The 25,046-nt window shown below is 42.0% G+C and overlaps 2 protein-coding genes across 2 annotated transcripts in view; both read right to left on the reverse strand.

The window, feature by feature from the left end:
• Nucleotides 1-907: 907 nt before the first annotated feature.
• Nucleotides 908-10,736, reverse strand: LOC121322446 (ribulose-phosphate 3-epimerase). The gene is made up of 6 exons (XM_041262437.1): nucleotides 10,556-10,736; nucleotides 9,731-9,810; nucleotides 9,299-9,438; nucleotides 8,774-8,908; nucleotides 6,959-7,045; nucleotides 908-6,777 (listed from the first exon to the last, which is right to left on the reverse strand). The coding sequence occupies exons 1-6, from the start codon at nucleotides 10,675-10,677 to the stop codon at nucleotides 6,655-6,657; spliced, it is 687 nt and encodes a 228-aa protein (XP_041118371.1). The 5' UTR covers nucleotides 10,678-10,736; the 3' UTR covers nucleotides 908-6,654.
• A 1,924-nt stretch (nucleotides 10,737-12,660) lies between these two features.
• Nucleotides 12,661-25,046, reverse strand: part of LOC121321971 (protein unc-80 homolog) — a 34,472-nt gene continuing 22,086 nt past the window's right edge. Inside the window, 14 exon segments of the mRNA XM_041261356.1 lie at nucleotides 12,661-14,378; nucleotides 14,918-15,090; nucleotides 15,391-15,502; nucleotides 16,085-16,166; nucleotides 17,467-17,523; nucleotides 18,563-18,712; nucleotides 19,551-19,582; nucleotides 19,584-19,729; nucleotides 20,600-20,765; nucleotides 21,899-22,083; nucleotides 22,288-22,494; nucleotides 22,721-22,844; nucleotides 23,433-23,558; nucleotides 24,153-24,276. Coding sequence (XP_041117290.1) covers nucleotides 14,076-14,378; nucleotides 14,918-15,090; nucleotides 15,391-15,502; nucleotides 16,085-16,166; nucleotides 17,467-17,523; nucleotides 18,563-18,712; nucleotides 19,551-19,582; nucleotides 19,584-19,729; nucleotides 20,600-20,765; nucleotides 21,899-22,083; nucleotides 22,288-22,494; nucleotides 22,721-22,844; nucleotides 23,433-23,558; nucleotides 24,153-24,276 — 1,987 coding nt within the window. The 3' untranslated portion in view covers nucleotides 12,661-14,075.

Consider the following 25,046-nt stretch of genomic DNA (forward strand, 5'->3'; position numbering starts at 1 on the left):
TTAATTTACTCACAGTTAAACATACATAATTGCAGCATCTAATGACCAGGCTACAAGTATACAGTTTACCCTTTCACAGGATCTGACAGAACAGCAGTCACCTGTTAGCAGGAAACAGCTGATGAGAATGGTAAGAGTATGTGGGTGGGAAAGCATGTTAGCTTTCAATACGTAACAGCTAAACAGTTCAAATCTAGCCCTGGCTCAGTTTCCTGTTTAGACAATAGAACACAGCTCTGTAGATTTAGCTCTGCAGGTGCTCTTGTGTTGTTATCGTTAATTAGATTAACAGTTCAATTGCTGGCAGAAATCAATACCACAGGTTTTGCAGGTCAGTCAGGCTCTCCAGAGAATAATCAGACCCTGGCCTTTTTTCAAAGTAAACTTTTCAAATGCAGGTGCGGAGCATTGCATTGCACTGGACAGCTGGTTCTGACAATGTTTCAATATTTAAAGGTTTTGTCTTTAAAATGATCAACTCTACTGGATTGTCTTTGTTCCACACTGTGTATTTATATTTTCACGTGTTTATTTATGAGCAATGTATTTATACACAATGAGAAGCAACATCCAGGTTCTTGAAATGTGCTGCCCCGATTTAGACGGCCCATGCCTTGTTTGGCTTCACTTGGAATTTAGCCCGTGTTCTTAGCTACTTTTCATTTCAATTCTAAGGGGAAGGGTCCCGTTCCAAATACCAATCCTGCTTGTTTCATTCATTCTTAACCATCATGCATTTTTTTCTTTTTCAGTTCTCTGCCATTTCTCATTTCAGAAACACATATGACACATCAAGGGTATTTTTTTTATTATGGTTTGCATTTTGAATGTCAAAATAATCTTTTAACAACATATTTAAAATACAATTTTTGCTTAATATTATTATTTTGTATTTTAAAAAGGGGTGCCACTTCTTAGATGTTCCTGCCCTGCTTAGTTACTGAGTTCTGTCAAGACTAGCATTTGACATGGAATGGAAGCAGGGACCAACATTTTTTCTCTAAAAGCCTTTATTAGATTTTTTCACAGAGGATGCATTATTAGATACACTTGTAGGATGTGCCTGGAAAGCTACTGTATTAACTTGCCCTTTGCATGAGGAACTTGTATCTTTGCAAAGATCTCTCTTGTGGGAAAATTGTATCAGAAAATGGTTAGGGTTATATCATGGAAAAAGATTAAGTATACTGTAACTATGTCTAATAACATTGTAATTATGTATAAAAACACATATGGTTACAAATTAACTACTAAGTAAATACAAAGTAATTAGAGACACTTAAATGTAATCCCAAAATCCCAACCATTTTACATCAAATTACTTTTAGCTGCCCATTTATCTTTGAACAGTAATCTGCTGCTGGCAAGCAAACCCATTAACAGCAAACTGCAAGCCTTAACGACTGACATCTCTTTTTAACATTGTCTTCCGGTCCATGTGGAACAGCTCCACTATTGTCAGGGATGTGCCAGACCTCTAGTCCCTGTAGCACATCGTCCCCCATCCTGCGGTGAATGATGCCTCTCATCTCAGGGGATCTGTCTGATTGTAAGCCAGCAGCGAAACACAAAGCAGCTCCGCAGTTTGCTCTGCAGTCAGGATGCGTTTCCCCGATGACAGAGATTAAAAAAAAAAAAAGTATCTCGCTCAAGTTAATCAGCCACTCAGTTTGCAAGTGCTCTCTTTCATGAGCTTGGAAGTGTTTCAGTGCATTCTGACTGTACTGCAGCGATTGTATAACTATCGAACCAGAAAGCAGCAATGTAGAAAACATACGGCAGCGATTAAATTCCATTCCAGTTTAAAGTTTTTGATCAATAATTAAGAGCAGACATTACACAGTTAAGCAGTGATGTGTAATAATGTCTTCTTTTTTTTTTAAAGGAATCATGAATTAGTGCTTCTTGACTAAATACCATAAACAAAGCTATATTAATTTTAATATGATTTTGCTTTAATAAACACTGACATAGTTGTGACAATCTCCATGTAAGAACACACAGTAAATAGTTGCAAATACAGTGTGTAGCAAAATCAACTAAGACACTTCATAATAAATGTACCTGAATAGACAGTTCAGTTATAAAACATACCAAGCAGATGACCTGACACAAATGCTCCACATCGAGCTGTGATGTAATCAGGGAGCTCAGATGACTTTCCATCCAGCAGGCTGTGATGTTACCTAAACCTTTCCTTCGGTCGTTAGCACAATGTCACAATGCCACAATGCCTGTGCTTTTTGCAATTTTATATTGAAGGACAATTTTGTGCAGGATTAAATAGCAGCATCAGATTATCCATCTGCTTTAAATACAGGAAGGATCAGATCACAGACTCCTATCCTACAATACTGGGTTTAAAAAACAAATCTCACATCAAAAAAAAAAAAAAATGAAAAGTCCCAAGTTGTTCAAGCTCAACAGACTTTATGAACTCTCAGCTCAGGTCAACCTGTCAGTAAAAAGTTTCTTGCCATGATTGTTGAAACTTCAGACAAGGTTAGCAATACCACTTTTGGATGAAAGTTTTTTTTTTGTTTGTTTCTTTTTTAACTTCATAATCTCATTAATTTCCTCTTTTTAAGGCATGGTAGCATCGCATTCCTGTCTCAGAAACAAGCACATGCATTGATGTACATTCAATGACTACCCAATGGATTTCTACTTCAGGAATGTGATTTTTATGTGATTACTGCTACAGATGCACTTACTAAAAAATGAATCTTTCTTTGTTAAATTCAGTTTACGTTCCAGCTCATGGTACTGTAAATCAGAATAAAAAGTGGTGTTGCAGTAAAGCCCTTCTGTACCAGTCCCTTTCATAAGAGCATCACCCCCTAGAACCAGCTGTCTAGTAAGACCATTTCAGACAGCTCCTGTGGCGACAGTAATACCTACAGGCCCTAGAGAGACACACACCTTGCTGCACACTTAGGCCGAATATTGAGAATAAACACGATAACGAAAAAAAAAAACAACATTACATTGCTCTTTAAAAGTCTGTTAAGCAGCAAATCGCTGGGATGGTTTACAGATGAAAACATATCTCCTGCATGGCTGAGCTGAGAATAAGTTAAGATGCCAAGGCAAACTATTCACCAATTCAGAACAGACATGAGCTGTGCATCGTGATGTCACTTTTACATGGTAATAAAAATACCTACAGTACACTGTAGGTGAGATAAACACAGCATGGCAATTAGTGTCAAAATATAATCTACATTCACAGTCGATTGCATTGGTAGGCCTTGTTTCCATGGCAACCACACCCAAGGAGCTGTTTTTTATTTTATTTTTTTCACTTTAGTATAGTATGCGTTTAAAAAAAAAAGAACGTTTTACACTGTACTTCTGGGTGATGTGTTTTAATGCATGACAAATGTGGCAGAGAACCACCTCTCTCTCTTCTTCAGTGTAGTGCCTTTGCTCGGCATCTCCACACGTAGAGTTTGAATTGCCTTTCACTGTGGGTGGCATCATAACAAGTAAAGGTTACTGAATTAATACTCTGCCATATGCACCAGCTTGTGAGTGCATGTATAATGCAAACCAGCACATATGGCGACATACTAATTATATAGCAGAATTAAACAAATAGAACAAACTCTCATCAAATACTGCAGCATAACTGGATGTAGGGACTCTGCACAGCAGTGCAGCTGCTATCTGCAGAAGCGGCGTTATTGCCTTTACATTTTTTTGCAAAAGATCATTGCAGTATTTTTGTGATCAGCAAACTCCCCATAATAGATGCACTGAAGTGTTGCTGTGTTCTGCATTATTATGCAATGTATTGGACTATAGTTCTAGAATTGTTGGTATGGCAATGAAATACTGCCAGTGCTCTACTGTAGATTTTCAGGGAGTCATTCCTATAGATGTTGCTGGATTTCTGGAATTTAGTATTTGTTCAGATTTAACTGCACATCCTATTCCTTTTCAGACAGACCACTGCTTTTTAGAGTAATAAAGCTACACGCTTGGCACTCTGGGAAAACATATAGCAATACCGAAAAATAAACTAGTATTTTTTTGACAAACGTTTATAATTTAATCACTTTTTTTTCTCTTGATCTTATGAGAATTGTAGCAGCTTCTTAGTATATTCCTTTGGCAAGTAAGGCAGAATTCCCCGTCTCCTGAATCACACAACCATCCTTCCAGGAAAGACTGAAAAACAACAATGAGAATGTATTGCAATACCAGTGCATTGTCCCGAAGACCAGAGTCAAATCAGTTACCAGCAATGACAACATAATGGACCTGGAACAAGCACTGTATTGCAGTAATCTTAACACAGCAGCACACCTGTGCCTATACTGATGCAAATTAAAAGACATATTTAGCTGCAAAAACCACCACACGTTGAAAACATAACAAAACAGCACCGGCACATTGCTTTTGGCAAGCTTGTGCTATTACCTCTTCAATCCTTAGTCAACAGGGACCTGTGATTGATTGAACTACGACCTTTAGAACTCCCCATTAGAGCAGGGCTGGGGAAACGGTTCAGTTACAATATAATGCATTCTCTTTACTTTCCAGCTGAGGTTTACCATTACCGACAGGATACTGCAATGGAAAAACAATCTGACCCCCACCACCCTTCCTAATTTAAACCACAATCAATCGAGTGCAGTCTCTTTGCAAGGTCCAGCGCTGTATGTGTTCACAGTAATGTGGTATTATTAACAGAACATTCTCAATACAAGCAGAGAGATTTGTTATAGTGCAAGTGATTCAGGTTTATTTATTTATTCTTTACCAAGTGTTGCACTGAGCAATAGCACATTACAGTTGCCAGAGTTCCATTTCTTTACCCTGTCGGTGTCTGGGGAGGCGAGTATGGTACAGCTGAGGGAGTGCAGACAGTTAGAGGGCGGCTGCTTTAATCAGCCAAAAACAATATCCTACTGGGAGAAATGAAGGAAAATGAGATTGCACTTAGAAGAAATCACTCCTACCAACTGCAGCAGCAGCTATCTGTAAATGCTCATGGACTTTAAAAGCTGTTAGTTGGGACATTTTACTCTGCTTTGTGCCAATGCCACAAAACATACATGTCAGGGGTTAAATATTTGAAGAAATGATTGTGGAAGTGGCAAATGAGAATGCTTCTGTAAATGACAATGCTTCTGTAAATGTAGTCTGCAGAAAGTAGATGTGAACTAGTTTCCTCCTGATTTATTGTAGTCTGCTTTATTGCTGTGGGACTGAGCTTCCTTCAAGATGTTTTTCAAGTACAGTACACAGATCAGCAAATGTAACCCAAAGCATTTATAATCCAGTTTACTGCGCTTTTGTTTATTGGTTAATGTTCTGATAACAAACAGCATGCTCCACTAGAGTAATCCACCGTCACTGTGATGTGTTAAGCTTTTACAATCCTGCTGTGCTGCACTCTCTTCATGCATTTCAGGGCAGGTGCTGTGAGTTTCCAATTCTACATTAGAAACAATTCTGTGCTCAAAACTGGGCTCACCATTAAAATTAGATTTTAAAAATATAATGATGAGCTAAATTAACAAGAATAAATGTATAACAAATTCATGTTATATTTTAAAATGATTAAGAACATAAATGTGTTTGATAAACAAAAAAAATTCCAATCCATTCTATGAAAATGATCCAGGTTAAGAAATTGCAAACAGGAGACAGCGTGACAGCACCACCTGATGGCCAGTGATTTACTACAACTGCAAAAATACAATGTAATGATGTACATGAACCAACACATAACAAGAAGTTCCTGAGTTTAGCACCGCCTTCTTCAATTCAGAAAAAAACAGGCATATGACCTCAATCAAAGTGGGATTTGAAATGATCCCTCAGCATGTACCCCACACACACAAATAAATACAAAGCTGATTCACCCTGCATGTTAAACTAGATTTGGGCAATACAAACCCACACTTGGGAATACACTTTATTAAGAGAACTTAAAAACAGGAATGGATCTGAGTGAGTTGTTAAATTGTTTTAGCAAACAATGTGGAATGCATTTCTACTGTAACAGCATGCTTTTTCTGCATCGCTGCGTCAGAACAGCTCCACACAGGTGCAGTTCTGTAAGGTGCAGCTTGCCATTTCGTGGACTGACAGCTTTTAAGAAGCAAAGTCTATCCACCGATAAAACTGAGGTAGGAGATGGGACAGTATGGAAAACATACAATTCTGTAGCAATTGTGTGTGAAGAAGTTGGTATCAGTGTGGAAGTGCCTAAAGACACAGTAACAATAGTGAATATTATTAGGCTAGCATGTCACTCTCCCTTCAATCAATCTGACATCCCTACAGTTAAACCCAATAAAAAGAACATGTTCGGAAGTGACTCGGTCCCTTTTCTGAGCTTATTACAGACCTTGGTATTCTGTATAAAAATAACTAACGTTTAGTCCTTAATGCATTTCTGTTCGTAAATACACAAAAAACTGAGCTCAACCCATGTAAGATCATGCTCCATTTGAAAAAAACAGCAAACTTGTGATGTCATCATAATGGGTGGATACCTGTCAGTAGGGGGGGTTAGGCTTAAAAAAACCTTTTTTCATTTTGGTCATCCAGTTGGTGAAACTCTTCACCCCCTGAAAGGCCTACAGGTTCAGCGACAGTCCCAGCAAGCGGACAGGCCCCCCGGAGCCACGTGTCCCTTCAGCGGTCCAGCGATCGCTTCTGAATGGCCTCCATACAGACGTTCCTCAGCAGGTTGATGACTGACCTGGGGTCGTCGCTCTTCATGACGGCGCTCCCCGACACAATCATGTTCGCTCCGGCCTGAGGGAAGGAACACAACACAGACTTCAGCACCGCGCCTCCAGCTGCACACAACAAGAACATTTCACTGAGAAACACATGGTCTGTGTGCGATTCTAGCAAACAGCTTCCAATCTTTCCATGCCTCTGTTAGATAAACGGCTTCATCTTGGCTCAGCACAGGACAGGAGGCCAGGCTTACCTCAGCACATTTATGAATAGTGTCAGGCCCCACTCCTCCATCTACCTCTATATCCAAGGAAGGGAACTGTGTTCTCAGCCAGTTCACCTGAAAAACACAAAACAAGAGTAAATGCAATTAAACAGCCTGTCCCTTATCACAACTTTTTTTGGGTCATCTGCAAACATTTCAATATCCCTAAAGTTGAAAGCTTTTGCAGTAAGCCTGATGCATGTTTTCACGCAAATAATGATCAGTTTAAGCACTTCCTGAATCTCACTACTGGGTTAGTGTTTGGATGCTTGAATACTGACCTGCACAGAGCCAGGCTGGACTTGATTGACTGACATGCTTACAACCCTGCACCCTGGCAGGGAAAATGTGAATTGAGCAACGTGAATAATGTGAAACTAAAGCAAGGAGACAGGGGCACTGTTAAAATGTTGGTAATACAAGTCGATATAAGGGGATTTAAGAAGGTGAATGTAGCACAGTATGTATTCAGTTTACAAAAACGTTCCCTAAAGCTGCAGATTCACTTATTTTTTCCCCACATGGAACTGACTCCTACACTTGATCCAGAACTCTGCCACAAACCCAGGGAATTGGAACTGAACTCCCATGTGTGTCGAGGGGAAAGCATGTTGATAATTTCCCTTGCTTTCCACATTCATCACACAGCGTGTGAAGAAATGAACTTGCCTCCTGATCTGGAAACACTTTACAGCATTTTCTTCCACCTGTCAAACACACCCACGCCAGCCAGAGTTTCCCTGGCAGCTCAGTGCTTAGTGATTCACTGTTCCCGACGTCTCACTGGCTAAACCCATTCCAATTCAACACGCACCTGCTCCTCATACAAATCCCATTAGAACCCAGTTGTTTCCCTTTTGCATTGTTTTTTCCTAGGATGTGTTAAGCTCTGCTAAAATAATTGCTCTTTATTGAAGCATGTGAAAAGGGGGTTGCTCTAATTCACCTACACATCACATCTTGAAGGAAGCCCAATCCCACAGCAATACAAAGCAGAGTACAACAAATCAGGAGGAAACCAGTTCCCATCTACCTCCATATACATGTCAAACTTACCGAACACAATGAAATAAGAGTTGAGTGTTCTTCAGGGAAGGGTCTATCTTGACACTGCCATTACACATCCAGCTTTCAGACTGGATTCATTGAAATTGATTTTCACATTTGATTCTGCAGGAAGAGGTCAAATAAACTGCTTCATCCTAGACCAGGGCGGGCTAATCCCTCCAGGTTTAACAGGGCTAATGATATAACCATCTACTTCAGGGTCTGGATGGAGGTTTCATTGCTTCAATTAAACAATTTAGAACAGGGTTGGAACAAAGACCAGAACTAGAAAGGCAAACTTTGGCCATTCCTGTCCTATACAGTGACAATGAGATTTAAAAAGCTTGTTAGGAGCTGCTCTGAAAAGTGTGGTCATCTTAATGTGCTGTTTTTAAAACAGTAAGGGTGGTCCAAACTACTGCAGCCAACTAAAAAAGACCTAGATTGCTCTGCTGAACAAAAAAATGCTGTAATGCCAGCCACTTTGAGAACTTTAAAATTATGAAATAAACAGTGTCTAGAAATGAATCAAACCAAGAGAATAGTTTTAGCGGTACATAAAACCTATGCTTTAAGTGAACAAACCCAAATCTCATGAGCACACTAGAAATGTAAAATGTTAAACCTTTAAAAGCAATAGCCTGTAGATCACTCATTACAGGTAAACCTGTGTAGGGCTCACATTTTCCTTAAAGACACACACACACACACACACACATTACGGTAAGCGTGAACATCTTTCATGGACACACTTACCTTGGGCATCATGTCTTCCATGAACTTCTGCCCCCCGAAGCCAGGCTCCACTGTCATCACCAGGGCCATGTCGATCTGCCCTGCCCAGGGACCCAGCTCCTCCACTGTGGTGCCAGGTTTGATAGCCAAGCCAACCTGCAGAGGACACAGTAACCACAGACCCACTAATACTCACTGTGTGCAACACTCACTGTGTGGGAGTTGAAGCATATTTCTTAGGTTTTTCATTTTCTCGTAATGTTAAAACAAAAAATGGTTGATGGGTAGAGGGGAGCGAGGAGATGGGAGCAGGTGATGGGTAGAGGGGAGCGAGGAGAGGGGAGCGAGGATAGGGGAGCAGGTAGAGGGGAGCGAGGAGAGGGGAGCAGGTGATGGGTAGAGGAGAGCAAGGAGAGGGTAGCAGGTAGTGGGTAGAGGGGAGCAAGGAGAGGTTAGCAGGTAGTGGGTAGAGGGGAGTGAGGAGAGGGTAGCAGGTAGTGGGCAGCTGGGAGCAAGCAGAGAGTAGCAGGTAGAAAGGGTTCCCACCTTCATGCCATTCTCCCGGATGTCTTTGATCAGAGCCCCGGCATTGACTGTGGCCTCCAGGTGGAAGGTGTACTGATTTGCTCCTGCTGCTGCCATTGGCTTCACCCACTGCTCTGGTCTGGAAACCATCATATGCATGTCTATACAAGAGGAGACAGAGAGCAAGTCACTCACACGTACGTGCACACTGACACACATACACACCTGCAAATACATTAATAGAGGATGGGATGGGAGAAGGCACTGCAGGCAGGGTTGGGGTCAATTGAAGTAATTTGTTGCCACTTTGAGGAGCTTGTTTTAACAGAATACTGCCAATTTTGATCAGTGATGTGATGGAATTGATTAAAAAGGGAATGAGAATTGGAATTCAATTTAAAAAAGGAATTGAATTAAAAACCAGGGAGTTACAGGTGAGGAGGCAAAACTCACCAAAGAAAGGGCCCTGCCCCAACTGCTTCCGAAGACACTCCACCACAGGGTGACCAAAGGTGATGTTGGGTACGAAGTGCCTGAAGAGAATACACAGCTCTGTCACACTGAACTCTACAGTCTCAACAGTATTGGCAAAGCACAATTTTCCTACTTTACAGTATAAAGTACAGTACTTAACAGCATATAACTGCATCAAGCAACATAGTGTTAAAAATAATTTATTTTATTCAACCAAGACCAGGGTCAAGCTGGAAGGATGGCCAGATCCACAGTGAGCAAACACGTTTAACAATATTTATAATAAAGAAAAGAGACTGTAACTAGAAATAAACTGCACCTAAAAATGAAAACGTATTTCAGCTACTTATCTTAAAAAACATTTATAAAAAAGTGTCTGTATTTTTCTTACATGTACCAATAACAAACGCCCGTGATAAGCTGAAACGTGTTCACAAGCATGCTAGCTGCCGCAGTACGTGTGCTGCAGCAGAAAGTTAGGGACCATGCGAGACAAGTGGATTCTTTGTGCAGAATACTGGTAAGTAATAAAGCCTTTGTTTGTATTTAATTTAGCTTTATTATAATGCACTCTGCATACTAACACAACACGTTACCGTAATGCGTACGCACTGTGACCTAAGGATGTTGATGTTTTATCAACAGTGTGTAAAACATTTTTACAGGAAACTATACATAGATCCTAGTGTCTGCCCCTAACAACATCCTTACTAGAGAAGCAAGCAGGCCAGTATGCTGCAATAATAATATTATAAATGGCTCTGAATTAAATGCACACAAAACATCTTGCAAATGTGTATTTACCCGTCCATCACATCCAAGTGGAGGTAATCGGCGCCACAGTCCAGCATTCGTATGCATTCTGAGCCCAGACATGCCAGATCGCTGTTCAGAATAGACGGTCCGATTTTAACTGTGTAGGACATGGTGATACTTTTTTGCTTTCTCGGCTCCGAAAATGCACGCGTTCCCTCGGCAGTTTCTTCCTTGTACAAAGGGTCCTGGGAGTTGTAGTTGTTGAGAGCTCCCGCGATTGGCGTTGGAACAAGAGCGGCGTACAGGCTGCACTACAAGTCCCAAAGGCACCCTACACGAAATGCTGTTCAAACGGAACAGTAGGCTATTGATTAATCAGGTTATGCAATTTTTCTATTTTCAGCTTCAGTACTGGCGAATGATGTCATATATAGCCATGTTTGAATAACCGTTACTTAATAAATAAACAATGTGTATCTCCAATTTTTTTTTGTTTTGGCTACAGTGTTGTGCTATTTATGTTTAAATACTGGATCTACTATATTCTTTACATTTTAAATGATCTTATTGAATTCGGTTGAAGTTAACAAAAGGTATGAAAGTCACTAGGACACGATTCAGAGGTCACTTGACTAACCTTACAGGCCCGGGGATGTATTTTAGGAAAGTGAAACGTTGAATGTATTAGTTTGTTAGGCACCCCACAACTGAACTCCAAAAATGGTGAAGGTGCCTCTCCTCCCCACCCCTACCCTGACATCCCTTGGAAAGGAATGGTTGATGTGTGAACGTATTGGATCTTTACATCTGCTGTTACTTATGTATTGCCATATTCATAACTTACAACATGTATGCTTACTTGTGACAAGGTAATGTGTTTTAAAGTTGAGGAAGCCCTGACATGCTAATGCTCAAATGATGAGTTTGATTATTACATGAGGGTCTGAGAATGTAGATCAAAAGGAATGGGGGTGCTGGCTGTTAGGTTACAGGGGTCCACTTACTGCTGAGGGGGAGGGGGAACATCTCTTTGTCCTGCACAGTTGATTGAAACCCTGCAGCTGTAGCTCGGTACAATACTGTACCGTATATCAGATCTAATGTCAAATCCAGGATTGCAAACCGATTGAGTAGCAGAAGGTAAAGTTCAAAGTATATTTCTTATCTGGTTGAGGGTGCATGCTGATTACAACAGTAAGTGGTGTTTAGAGCATTACTATAGAGATTGGTTGCAAAGCCATCAGCAGGGAAACATATTTCATAACGTATAAATATCGTCTTAAATATCGTCAAGGCAACCAGTCCTCTCATAACCTTCATCACACTGCAGCTTGTTACTGAGCGCTAGAGAGACCTATGTGGATTCAGTCTGTACATGTTCAAGCAATATTTAGAATGGGGGTGGGGGGTGGGGTTCAGTCAATGCAGAAATACAATGTTTGTAATGTAAAAGGATTAATTGATGTCACATGAGCACTTATTTTTTTCTACAAGTGCTCTGTTTACAAATGCAAATGTGTTTGGTCCACTTTGAAAGGTCACAAGCCATGTTGAAACTCTGTAGAACACGACAGACCATCTCTTCTCTATATGTAATCAAACAGAAATCAATAGCACACAAAACAATAATCCGCTACTATTAAGGTATATGTATTTATGTTTAACATATACAGCACGTTTGTGCTAGTGAAAGAATTGGCACGATAAAGGGGGGCTAAGTTTAAAACAGTGGAACACCTTCACAGCAGACACATAACATGTAAATCCCCATTAGACATTTGGGGATGGCTTTTCAAAACTTGTAATCTGGATCAAAGGGATCCAGATTTTGTAATCGAGATATTTTGTGATTGTGATTCCTTTTAAAGAAATTAATTATTTGTAATCTGGATAAATGTAACCCAGCAGTGACCTTTTCTGAAAAAAAAAAAAAAAGGATAAAAGCAATCTCGATAACAAAATCCAATCACTTTGATCCAGATTACAAGTTTTGAAAAACCTGCCCCTGGACTATTCTTGCTTCACAGATCTATAATGGTGATGTACCAGAAGTAAATACTCCCTTTGCATAGCAGTTTGATCCATTCCAAGTTTTACAATGAGTTTACAGTAATGAGACACACCTGATCTTGTTGCCTATACATTGGGGCTGATCAAGCTCATATCAAAACCTAGAATAGGTGAAACTGCTATGCAGTAGGTGTCTTATTTCCATCTCTGTATACTTGTGTGCACAGAGAGAGGGTGTGCAAAAAAAAACCACATCCTATTTGACATTTTCTTTAGGAGAAATGACCCACCAGATGCCAAAAAATGCAAAGTAAGAAATTCATGAAGCCTGGTGTAGACTGACATGATTTGAAAATGCAACTTATAGCTACAATAGCACCCAGCCAGTGAAAGCATTGATAGATAAGAGCAATGAGATCAAGCAACTTGTAACAAAGTAGCTTAAGTGTAAGAATCATTAACAACCGTTTTGCACACCCCAGTTCACAGTTAAGCTGGACATATTCATTGTATTCTGACAGTTACATACAAATCAGTTTTAACATTTGACAGGTTTTGAATGCAGTGTGATTGCGAGTAATGATCAGGGAGTCCCACTTGCTATTATTGTTTGTGTGTGTCTTTGGGTTGGTAAGTAGTCCAGCACTACATGGATAAAAGCAGGCAATCTCACAGACACGGACACGGGACACGATACACAATACAGTCCAGCAGCTTACACTTTGGCATTGTGCACATTTAAGGCATCTGATCAAATTTTTACAAACAGTGTATTTGCAAATAAAAAAGCAAAACGTATCTGCCTTTTTTCAAGCAGCTTTTTAGTTCAGGATAAACTACAATCAGTTTTACTGTGGGACAAAGTTCATGTTGTATTCATGGCTAAACTCTTGTGGAGTCTATGCCATGTCAATGCCAAGCTGTCATAGTGGATTCTAACAGTGGCCAGCGAGTGTACAATACTGATTAACAATGCACAGATAGGAGTTCTAACACAACAAGGACTTAATGTATTACTTCTGTATGCTACAGTTAGCCTATACCCCTGCAAAACTTATCTCCACCGAATTTCTCTCTCTAGCCAATCCACTCTCTTGCCAATAAACATCACAACAGTCATACAGGATACACCTTTAGCACATTATTTAGTTAATTCACACAAAACCGGTTAAATGAGTCAACCTCCTTTCATTGGCATTGAGCTAGATTCATTACACATGCAATTTACTAATTTGGACTTTCATTTTAAAATCCCAGTAATACAGTATACAGTATGATATACAGTATGATGAATACAACTGAAGCCATCTCAAGTTATCAAAAGTTAAACTGAGGACATTTTGTGTTAAGGTATGAAATCTCTCTGAGCAGTATTAATGGTACCCCCAGAATCTGTAACTTCTCACCACAATAACAGTGGTAATATATTAAAACAATGGGGCCAGGCATACAGGGGTAATAGCACTGATGCCTTTACTGTGCTTCACGATTTAAAAGTCCAAATTAGAAGGTTTGGGAATCCATGCACTCCAACCCTACTCATTCCATTCACCCCCATTCAAAGATGGTTCCTTTCTCTCGAAGCGCTCTGCAAGCGCGCTGTACAGCCGGATGATGAAAGGAGCTGTTTAAACATGGGACTCGTCGTCCCCCAGCTCGACGTGGGTGTAGGTGAAGGCTGGGGAGAGCAGGGGGCTCTCCGTGTCATTATCCTCGCTGATGTGCAGGACGGTGTCAGTGTGCGGCAGCAGGCTGGAGGTCTCTCCGGAGGCAGGGAGGCAGGGTGGGGCAGGGTGCCCAGCACAGGAGGTGGGGGAGGGGACAGGCAGCTCCGTGGCTCCGCTTTGTTCTTAGTCTCCACCTGAAACAACACACAACCTGTCTATGCTTGTATGTTACATGATGCATTCAGATTTAAATGTTCCCTTTCAGGTTGGGGCAAATTAAAAGCATTTGGTGTTTTCAAAATCTACACTAATGGCTGTAACTGGGTTCTGTCCCTGAGAACAGTTTCTGCCTGGCACATACATATGAGTGCTATGTAAACAGTGTGTATTTTGGTGGTGGTTTGCTGTTTTGTATACTCAAGATCTCTTACTCAAATCTCTCAATCCTTTGAGTCAGCATTTGGTTTTGGTTTATTAAATTATTATTTGGAAAATGTTTAATTTAGAAAACCTTATTTTCTTTTTGGGCCCTGGTAGTCACGTGACTAGGTGGGCGTGTCTATATAGAAGCAGGCAGTGCTTGCTGCAGTCTATTTTTGTTGCTTGACTCCTGTTTTGTTTTTGAATTATTTAACATTTTTCTGTTCTGTGAAAGGACTAGTTATCAACAAATCAAAGATTTTTTTTCAAAGAACCTCGTCACCAGGTGATGTGCTGTATCTTGGTATCCCACCTTGACTGCTGTGGGGCTGTGCATGTCCGCAGTTACAACGGAAGGAGAGGCAGCACACGATGATTTAACCACAAGGCTCTGGTTCTCTGATGGGCATTCCTTGCTCTCAGCTGGAGGGGTCAAGGCTGCTGTATCAGGCTGTGCTTCAGTGAAGGTGACCGACCTCTTCTGTTCTTTAGGGTGGGGGTGGACAAGGATAATAAGTTACGCAAGCAAGTTCACGTTCTTCTGGCTTGTCTGTTTTCTAGAACCCTTGCAAAGACAACATTGCTTTGCACAGGTGCACCATGCACTTGTTCTGTACTTGTCATCTTCGCCACACCTAGACAATCCACTGCACATGTGCAAAGCAGCGCTGACTGTAAGGATTCTTGCAAACAGACAGACAGGAGTCAGCTCCTCAGAATTCTGCCTTTGGAACAGCAGCAGTGACCTGTAGCTGCTGTAAAGCTTTGAGAAGAGGTGCAGCTTACCAAGGGTCCTGGATTTGGGCTGGATGCTCCTGCGCGTGGTGGAGAGGTGAGCTCTGGGGCGACTGCGGGGCTCGTTCTGGGTCTTCTGCATCGAAAGCAGAGGCCTCCTCGGCTACAGCAACCAGACGAGAAAATACAGCAGCAAATCAACAAGCAGGAAAACGTTCTGCGTCATTTAGAGACTGACTCAAACTCTTTAAATACTATTATTAATAAAACCTACATAGGCCCTTTCTTCAAGCGATCCAAAGGTGCTTCACTGCATAGTTCATATTTATCTCTACTTGTGCAGGTGTTCACTAATTTAACATGATGTCCGTGTTTTGACTACCGCCAGCAAGGAACCAAAAAACACACCGCATAATGCTACAATATATACAGGTATATAGTGGTGTTAATGCTATTAAAATAAAAAATACAATATGTAAAACTGCAAAAAAAAATAATAGCAAAGCGACATTACAAATGAAAATGTCGTTTGAATTATTTTACTGCAAGTATTTTGTAATCCTCAGAACAGATTTATAAATAGCTGTTTGTTCCTGTTCTATATAAAGTGCACATGGTTTCAGTCTACTTGACTGTTCTTCAGAATTGTTCAGGGAGCACCTGGTAATTGCTTGCAAACCTCGTTCCAAACCCCAGACGAGGAAGCTCTGTACTAGTGAGTATGTAAGCCATCGACTATCCTCACCTGCCGTAGCCCTCTCTTCCTGCCCAGGGCCGGCTGGACCAGGAGGTTCTGCTGCCCTGGCTCACTCTGAACGCTGGCCACCCTGCAGAGAATGCAAAGCCACAAACAAACACGCAGCACAGGTTTGCATTAAAACCATTCTTTTCAAATGACAAGAGAGCTTTGAATGTCATTTTTATGTCATCCGTCGTTTGTCCCCCCAAATGACCACTTTCCGCACCTGTATGTACTGTATGATCTAAATACTGTACATGCATACACTGGGATTATATATTAATAATGTGAACTTTCAATATTGTATTGCTTTATGTACCATGATCTGTTCAACACTGGCACACACATGCAAAAAATATGCTTTGCATCTATAATATACGTTATGTTTATGTGAAAATTGATTATTACATGAAAGGCTGGGAAAAAATTACTGTTGCCAGTGTTCTAAAGGTTAACATCACTACTTTAGACAATTATTTAAAAAACTAATACAGTTAGACATCAAATAAACCCAATCTAGAGATCACACATCAAAAAATTTGAAGAATGTGGGGAGGCTAGAGCTGCAGCAACACACATCATATTGCTGCAGGCTTCTGTCACATTAAAGCCTCTCTCAATAACACTATTGTTTTAAACAGAGATGTTGAAAGGGGCTGTTACAGTAGTTAGGCAGAATATGACAGAGTAGATTGCAGATTGACTCAAAAAAGAGGTGGAGAACAGCAGTTGGGTAATGACCCAGACGCAGACAAAAATATCAAAACGATTTCAAACTCTAGCTTTTTCAAAGAACACGTATTTATTTGTGTTTGTCTGTTTAATACCTCTCTTGGTCGACCTCCTACTCAGTTCACTATGTTGGGCAGCTCGTCAAATCTTGACTGTTATTCGTTCTCTCCAAAGTTGCTGTCTGTGCTTCTCTGTTTGGTTAATGCATTTAGGATCCAATAGCAAGCTGTTCAGAAAGGGCTTTGATTTAGGTTTAGGCATTTAGGTGAAACAAAAATAAGCCCTTGACTGTTGCAACCCCAGCTCCCTCACACCAGGTCCCCAAGATGGGCTCATGATTGCTTTGCAGAAGCCAGGACACACGAATGGATGTCATGGCACCATGGACTGACTGCAATGAGACATCACGTCACAGCAACGAATCACTTGAAGAAAAATCCTCCTTCAAAACGCAGAGAATTTCAATCCACAAAAGATTAATAAGACACAGTGAATGATTGGGATGTTGTGTACAGTAGTTTTTCAATCGTTTCAAATAAAAAACACAATGACTTATTAATAAGGATGGGGTGTGCAGAGACAGTGAGAGGAAGGACGTTAGCTTTGGTTTCCCAGCACAGACATTGACATACACAGGTAGATCTTTGACACTGTACCTAGACAGGTTACCCTCTGAGGTCATCCCCTGGGATTCATCTAGGACATTAGGTTCACTGCAGAGGGGTAGGGAGGGAGAGGAGGATTTAGGGAACATGTGACGCATGCAATTGACTCTCATCTCAAAGCAGCATCCTGTACTTCTCCATGCTTTTTAGCATCACCCGCTTTGAATGTGTTGCACAAACGGAAGAGGTCTACATTCAGTTATATCAGTTACACTGTGCCTTACTACACAATTCAGTCATAGGCATCAGATCTTCAAAATGATTACAGCACTATCTCGATATTTCACAATTTGTAAATTCAAATATGACTTAGTTAATTTGGTTAGTCCATGTTGACAGTAAAATGTACAAGTACTGTGTGCAACTGCATAAAGGGCCATCATTTTTTAAGATAGATTAATATTCAAACAAACATGTATTCTTCAATGTATAATGTGCCGAGGGCTGGGAGGAAGGTGGTTACCTCTAGCTGGGGAGCATGGTGCTGAGCACGGGCTGGGTAGAAGGTTACCTCTGGCTGGGGAGCATGGTGCTGAGCACGGGCTGGGTGGAAGGTTACCTCTGGCTGGGGAGCATGGTGCTGAGCACAGGCTGGGAGGAAGGTTACCTCTAGCTGGGGAGCATGGTGCTGAGCACGGGCTGGGAGGAAGGTTACCTCTGGCTGGGGAGCATGGTGCTGAGCACGGGCTGGGTAGAAGGTTACCTCTGGCTGGGGAGCATGGTGCTGAGCACGGGCTAGAAGGAAGGTTACCTCTGGCTGGGGAGCATGGTGCTGAGCACGGGCTGGGTGGAAGGTTACCTCTGGCTGGGGAGCATGGTGCTGAGCACGGGCTGGGTGGAAGGTTACCTCTGGCTGGGGAGCATGGTGCTGAGCACGGGCTGGGTGGAAGGTTACCTCTGGCTGGGGAGCATGGTGCTGAGCACGGGCTGGGTGGAAGGTTACCTCTGGCTGGGGAGCATGGTGCTGAGCACGGGCTGGGTAGAAGGTTACCTCTGGCTGGGGAGCATGGTGCTGAGCACGGGCTGGGAGGAAGGTTACCTCTGGCTGGGGAGCATGGTGCTGAGCACGGGCTGGGTAGAAGGTTACCTCTGGCTGGGGAGCATGGTGCTGAGCACGGGCTCATGCTGCGGAGCTGACACGCTGGACAAGTGGCTGGAGAACCGCCGCCGCCTGATCATGCTGGCCAGGAAGGCTTCATGCTCACTCATCACACTGGGCATGCTCACAGAGTCATTTGTAATGATTACACAGACAGAGGGACAGACAGGCAGAGGGACAGCAGGTCAGTCATGAGAAGACCTGGAAGATTTAAAGTAAAACTCTTACGTTTTTAAATGTATTGCAAGTTTCAAGATTCTTAATCTGTAGTCAGTACTGCATTGTGCCAGGTAACAGTGGCCTATACGTTCCAGATATTTTGTAAAGTGGCAAGCAAGTTACACACTCCACAGCACTGTGGATATGTATATTTGGCTGGGACCGGAAACTGTTCAACTGCAGCTTCATTGAACAAAAAATATTAAATTTGATTAATAATTTTCATTTTAACATAAAATCATATTCATCACTAACCAAACACATTTCACATGTACAAAAGCCACACTACATTGTGGCATCTACAAAAAAGACTAACTTATCCTCGATCACATTTGTATTGCAACAGGAACTACTAGCAATATGAATAAACTGAGCTATAATCTATTATTCCCAACAAGTCCTATGTACAGAGTCATGGTAGTTACTCCACTTTTGCTTCTAAAATTGACTTCATTGTGCTGTAATTCTTAATATGTACCTTTTGTATATAACTAAGTCACCCTGGGTAAGGCACCTGCTAAGAAATTATTATTATTATTATTAATAATAATAATAATAATAATAATAATAATAATAATAATAATAATACAACTGTGACTGTGGATCTACATTGTGGGAGGCAGACATGCAGACAGGCAGAGAGAGAGGTAACATGCAGACAGGCAGAGAGAGAGGTAACATGCAGACAGGCAGAGAGAGAGGTAACATGCAGACAGGCAGAGAGAGAGGTATCAGGCTGGAAGGCTGCTCCTCACTTTCTTCGTTGTCCTCGTCAGTGCGGCTCAGAGTTGTCCTGCGAGGCCCGGTGGGAGGGCTGGCTGTCCTGCTGCCAGACGGCCCCGGTCCCTGCGTTGGATCGTGACATGGTGGCCAGGCTCAGGTGGTAGGCAGAGGTGGACGTGCCCACGGTGCTGATGGAGGTCTTGCCCTGGTACACTGCAGAGACACACACAGACAGCACAGACCGTTTCAGCAGCCTTATTCATCTCCATATTTCAACTTCAACTCACTTCACTTCACATGAACGTCAAAAACTATTTGCTGGAAAATAAACAAAAAAAGTTGTGGTGGTTAAACTTGATTATGTTTCAGTTTTCTGTTCTGTTTGGTTGGTAATAGGAAGGACGGCTAGGTTATGTAGTGAAAATGAAAGTGTGGGTTATCATGCTTTTCCAGGACACCCCTAAGTTGTTTTCTGCTAAATATTTTCTGTCACAGGAGAGCTTATCTATAAAATATGCATACAAAAAAAAATAGTAAACAGTTATTAATTATGTAAACTTATCACGTTACAAACCCTAAATAATGACCCAACCCATCGGAAAATAGTAAAAAAAAAAAAAAATAGTTCGCAATTGAGATATATATATATTACATACACACAGTAGTTTAAAAAGTTTGGAAATAACATGATTTACAGCAAGGCTAGGGGTGGGGATTGTATTGCCCATTTTCCTCACTCAGACCCCTTACTTACTGTACTTAATACCCTGGTATCTCTGAATTGATAATTGGTTACTCTTTAAAAATATGCGAAATACTGGCACCACTCAGGAAAAAAAATCCTTTTTAAAGAGGAGTAAAGTTATCCAGCAACAAACTCCCCACCCCTAGTTGTACTGCTTTCCTAGAAAAAGGAGAATATTGTGGGGTACCATTCTACTTGTGAGATGTCTTGCTGATTAAAATATTTAGCACCACTGATCGGTAGGAAAGAGCCATTTTCAATATCATGAATCTGTTAGCACAGTGTTTTACGTTGATCAGAAGTACTGCGCCTCCCTAGTAGACACATGCTTTTCTCACCTGCTCCACTGTGCACTGCCTCCTTGAGGATCTTGAGATTGTTGTTGAACTCAGCGATGAGGGAGCTCTTGCAGAGCAGCCGGGGGATGAAGCACCGCTCCAGCTGGTCAGCAATGTGGTGCCGGGCCGTGACCTCCTCCTGGCTCTCTGCAGGCTGGGTCAGGAGCTGGGAGGGAATACCATCACTGAGAGGGAACTGCCCTCCTCGACCATCACTGAGAGGGAACTGCCCTCCTCGACCATCACTGAGAGGGAACTGCCCTCCTCAACCATCACTGAGAGGGAACTGCCTTCCTCAACCATCACTGAGAGGGAACTGCCTTCCTCAACCATCACAGAGAGGGAACTGCCTTCCTCAACCATCACTGAGAGGGAACTGCCTTCCTCAACCATCACTGAGAGGGAACTGCCCCCCTCAACCATCACAGAGAGGGAACTGCCTTCCTCCACCATCACTGAGAGGGAACTGCCCTCTTCAACCATCACAGAGAGGGAACTGCCTTCCTCAACCATCACTGAGAGGGAACTGCCTTCCTCAACCATCACTGAGAGGGAACTGCCCTCCTCAACCATCACAGAGAGGGAACTGCCTTCCTCGACCATCACTGAGAGGGAACTGCCCTCCCCGACTATCACTGAGAGGGAGCTGCCCTCCTCGACTATCACTGAGAGGGAACTGCCTTCCCAACCACTATCACTGAGAGGGAACTGCCTTCCTCAACCATCACTGAGAGGGAACTGCCCCCCTCAACCATCACAGAGAGAGAACTGCCTTCCTCCACCATCACTGAGAGGGAACTGCCCTCTTCAACCATCACTGAGAGGGAACTGCCTTCCTCCACCATCACTGAGAGGGAACTGCCCTCCTCAACCATCACTGAGAGGGAACTGCCCTCCTCAACCATCACTGAGAGGGAACTGCCCTCTTCAACCATCACTGAGAGGGAACTGCCCTCTTCAACCATCACTGAGAGGGAACTGCCTTCCTCCACCATCACTGAGAGGGAACTGCCCTCCTCAACCATCACTGAGAGGGAACTACCCTCCTCAACCACCATCACCATGTGTTGTGCTGAAAGGCTTTGAATGACGTGGAAGGCAATATACTAGCAGAGATCTCTGCTAACTCTTTCTTTTCTCCATCCTCCTCCTTTTTCTGCCAGTTTGATAAAATGTGTCTCTAATCTCTCTCTCTTGCTAACTTGCTCTCTCTTTCTCTGTTGAATACAATATTAACCTTGTTAAGATTAGCCATGAATATGAATCCTATCCCTTATCCAGGGCTGTCCAGGGGCTCACCTTACACTGGATGAAGGGGCGGAGCAGTATGTAGATGGGGATCCTGGTTCTCACGAGGAAGTCGATGAAGTCCCATAGGGCCAGCAGGCCCACCTTGCGGAGCGCCATCTCCTTCACCTGCAAACTCAGCTGGTACCACTGGTTCCCCAGCTGCTGCTCGAAACAGACCAGGACCATCTTCAGAGCTGGAAGAGGAGACACAGTTCCTGAGTACAATGTTTTGCACAAGATGACATCTCTTATAACAACAAGAGGTACCCAACACAAGACATATTAACATATACAGTAACATTGTTCTACAACAGCTGCTGTACATTTCACTGTTAGCTGCAATACATCAACAGCAGACTGATGGGCTGATGTTTCCAGTCTTGTCCACCTGTTCTCACCCAGGGAGGTGGCCTAGCTGGTGGACTCGGCCAGCCCCTCCCGGCGTAGGTCCTTGCCCGTGTCTCCCGGTGTGGAGCAGTGTGCCGGAGAGCTCTCCATCATGACGTTCTTGCTGCGCGAGGTGCTGATGATGCGCGGCGGCAGCAGGATGTTGATGACGGTCTGCAGCAGCAGGAACACCTCCGGCTGCTCTAGATGAGGGCTGTCTGGAAGAAGACGGGAACACAGGGAAAGTTAATATTCAGAGGAGGCCATTGGAACTATCGGTACTCGTTCAGATTAAAGAGGGAGGGGATATGTGATAATATTTCTAGTGCTCATTAAGAGGTAAGGAAATTAAGTTTGCATATTTTTTTTTTTTGCAAAAAAATGTTGACTCTAATAACCGCTGAAGAGAATTTGTTAAAGAAACAGACAAAAAGGCGGCAATACCTTTGCTGCCAGATCCCACCGTCAGCACAAACGGAATCAACAGGTTTAGAAGCATTCCTTCTCGTCTCTCCTGATTGGTGAACGGGGAGATCACATGGCTAAGGGGGAAGTCATCTTTTAGCGCCTGTGAATATATAATAAAAAAATTGTCAGAATGCTTGCTTTATCAGAACTCCAACCACGACTTAAACACTTAAATATGTTAAATCAATTTCTCGTATTAGCTATAGCTAGGGTCTCATCCTGTGTAGAAAATTATAAAGATTGCTTCTTGTTGCCAAAGTACTTCCTAAGCAGAAGGTAAAATTAACTTCAATGGCTCCATTTAATCCTTGTGACTTACAGCACACCAGTATATATTAATGTCGTGTGGTCATATAATAAAAAGGGAATATATATTAATATATAACCTGAAACATATGAGAATCATATATATATATATATATATATATATATATATATAATTTTTTAATAGGTACACTGACCTAAACTTCAATAAAGAACCACACTTCATGATGTTGAAATGGTGAGCAGTGATGAGGTATCCCACACAAATAGAAAGGAAGAAAGCTGATATCACACTGAAACCTTGGATATCACACTATTCCTTCAAAACAGAGATTAGAACAGAACTACATTGTAACATGTTGGAACTAGAAGTCTTTGTCAATTTCACATTTAGAGGGGAAATTAATAAAGTCTCGGGAGCCACCTGTATTTGCAGAGCCACGAGTCTGACCACGGCAATGTTGAAGGGGAGCAGGGGGGAGAGGTAGGGACTCAGGTGAAGCAGAGGCAAGCCATCAGCCACGCTGGAGGGTCCAACCACACCCATCACCTACAAACAGCAGGAGCAGTGTTACTGCACAGTCATTTATCTTGTAGGGAAAAGTAAACATTTGCAATTACTAGCATTTACTGTGCTTCAATTGGGTTATACTTCTCTATGCTTTACCATGCTTGCACTGAGCATGTACTGTTCTTCACTAAACTCTGCTACGCTTTACCAGACAATCTCATTAGCTTGTCTGGTCAGGCATGTGAATGCTCTCTTACTGAATATGCAACATCATATCTAAGAAAACAAAACAAACTATTTAAACTGTTGTGGCTCAATCAAACTCAAGAGCAGTTAAACTATAAATATATTTTTACTTATGCCTGTAATACAATAATGTAATAGACCCTGACTTCCCCTAGGACATGTTAATAGGTTGTAAAAAGAATTACAAACGCTTGTGCGAAAAGACTTTCTCTCTAGAGATTTATATATATATATATATATTATATATATATATATATATATATATATCTATATATATATATATATATAATATAATATATATTCATAATGGAAGCCTCACCACAGCCAATCGTTCAGATGGCACTTTCTGTAACGTGTTAGCGGGTTTGATGCAGTTCTCTCTCTTACCAGATTGACGCAGACGTTGATCAGCGACCGGAGGTGCGAGAGGAAGGATATGATGGGCTGCCGCTGAAGGGTCAGGCAAATCCCTTCAATCAGGCTGCTGGCGGCTTCCCACTCCACCTGCCGTCTGCAAACAGGGACACAGACTGGCTTGGAGGCAGTGCAGGCTCAGTAACAGGGAGGGACAGGCTGGGATGAAGTGCAGATATGCTTGCATGTATTGTATATTTGGAGCGTGCAGGCATATTGTCTGACGGGAGGTAAATTTTCATGAGTGCAATTACTGAATATTAAATATAACAGAATATAGCAAGCACTGAATACGGGTATGTTTTGGGAGTGCAGGTTCAAGGCATGTTTAACGAATGCACGCATGTTTAAATATGGAAAATATTTGGATTTAATTTAATGTATGGATCACTCAAGGAGGGAAAGTGACTCCTGCGCTAGCCCTTAGACATGTTTACTGCGGTATGGCATGGAACCAGTGTGGTAAAGCATGGAGATATCACAGTAAAGCACAGTTACAGTATACATGGTAAAGAACTGCAACAAAAAACAACATTGTGAACATATGGTAAAGCATAAGCATGACAAATTACTTTGCAAACACATCACAGCAAGCTTTTATAAGGGAGGAGTCAGTGGGTACTTTGGACTGCTGTAGTAGAAATACCTTTTAAAACCTGCTGAGAAACCAGGCCCTGCACAAAATTAGACGACCAATATGACTTATGTTGTTGATAGAACATTACTCTGTCCAAAACCTAAATATTACGCTAGACTGCAGTTAGTGAAGGTAATACTATAGGACTGTACAATTTGTAGATGCAAAGCACTTCCAATTGTGCACATAGTGTAAGAGTGCAGTCCCAGGTGACCAGACTTTGAGGTGCA

The sequence above is a fragment of the Polyodon spathula genome, chromosome 10 (genome assembly GCF_017654505.1).
Source record: "Polyodon spathula isolate WHYD16114869_AA chromosome 10, ASM1765450v1, whole genome shotgun sequence".
NCBI classification, from domain to species: Eukaryota; Metazoa; Chordata; class Actinopteri; order Acipenseriformes; family Polyodontidae; genus Polyodon; species Polyodon spathula.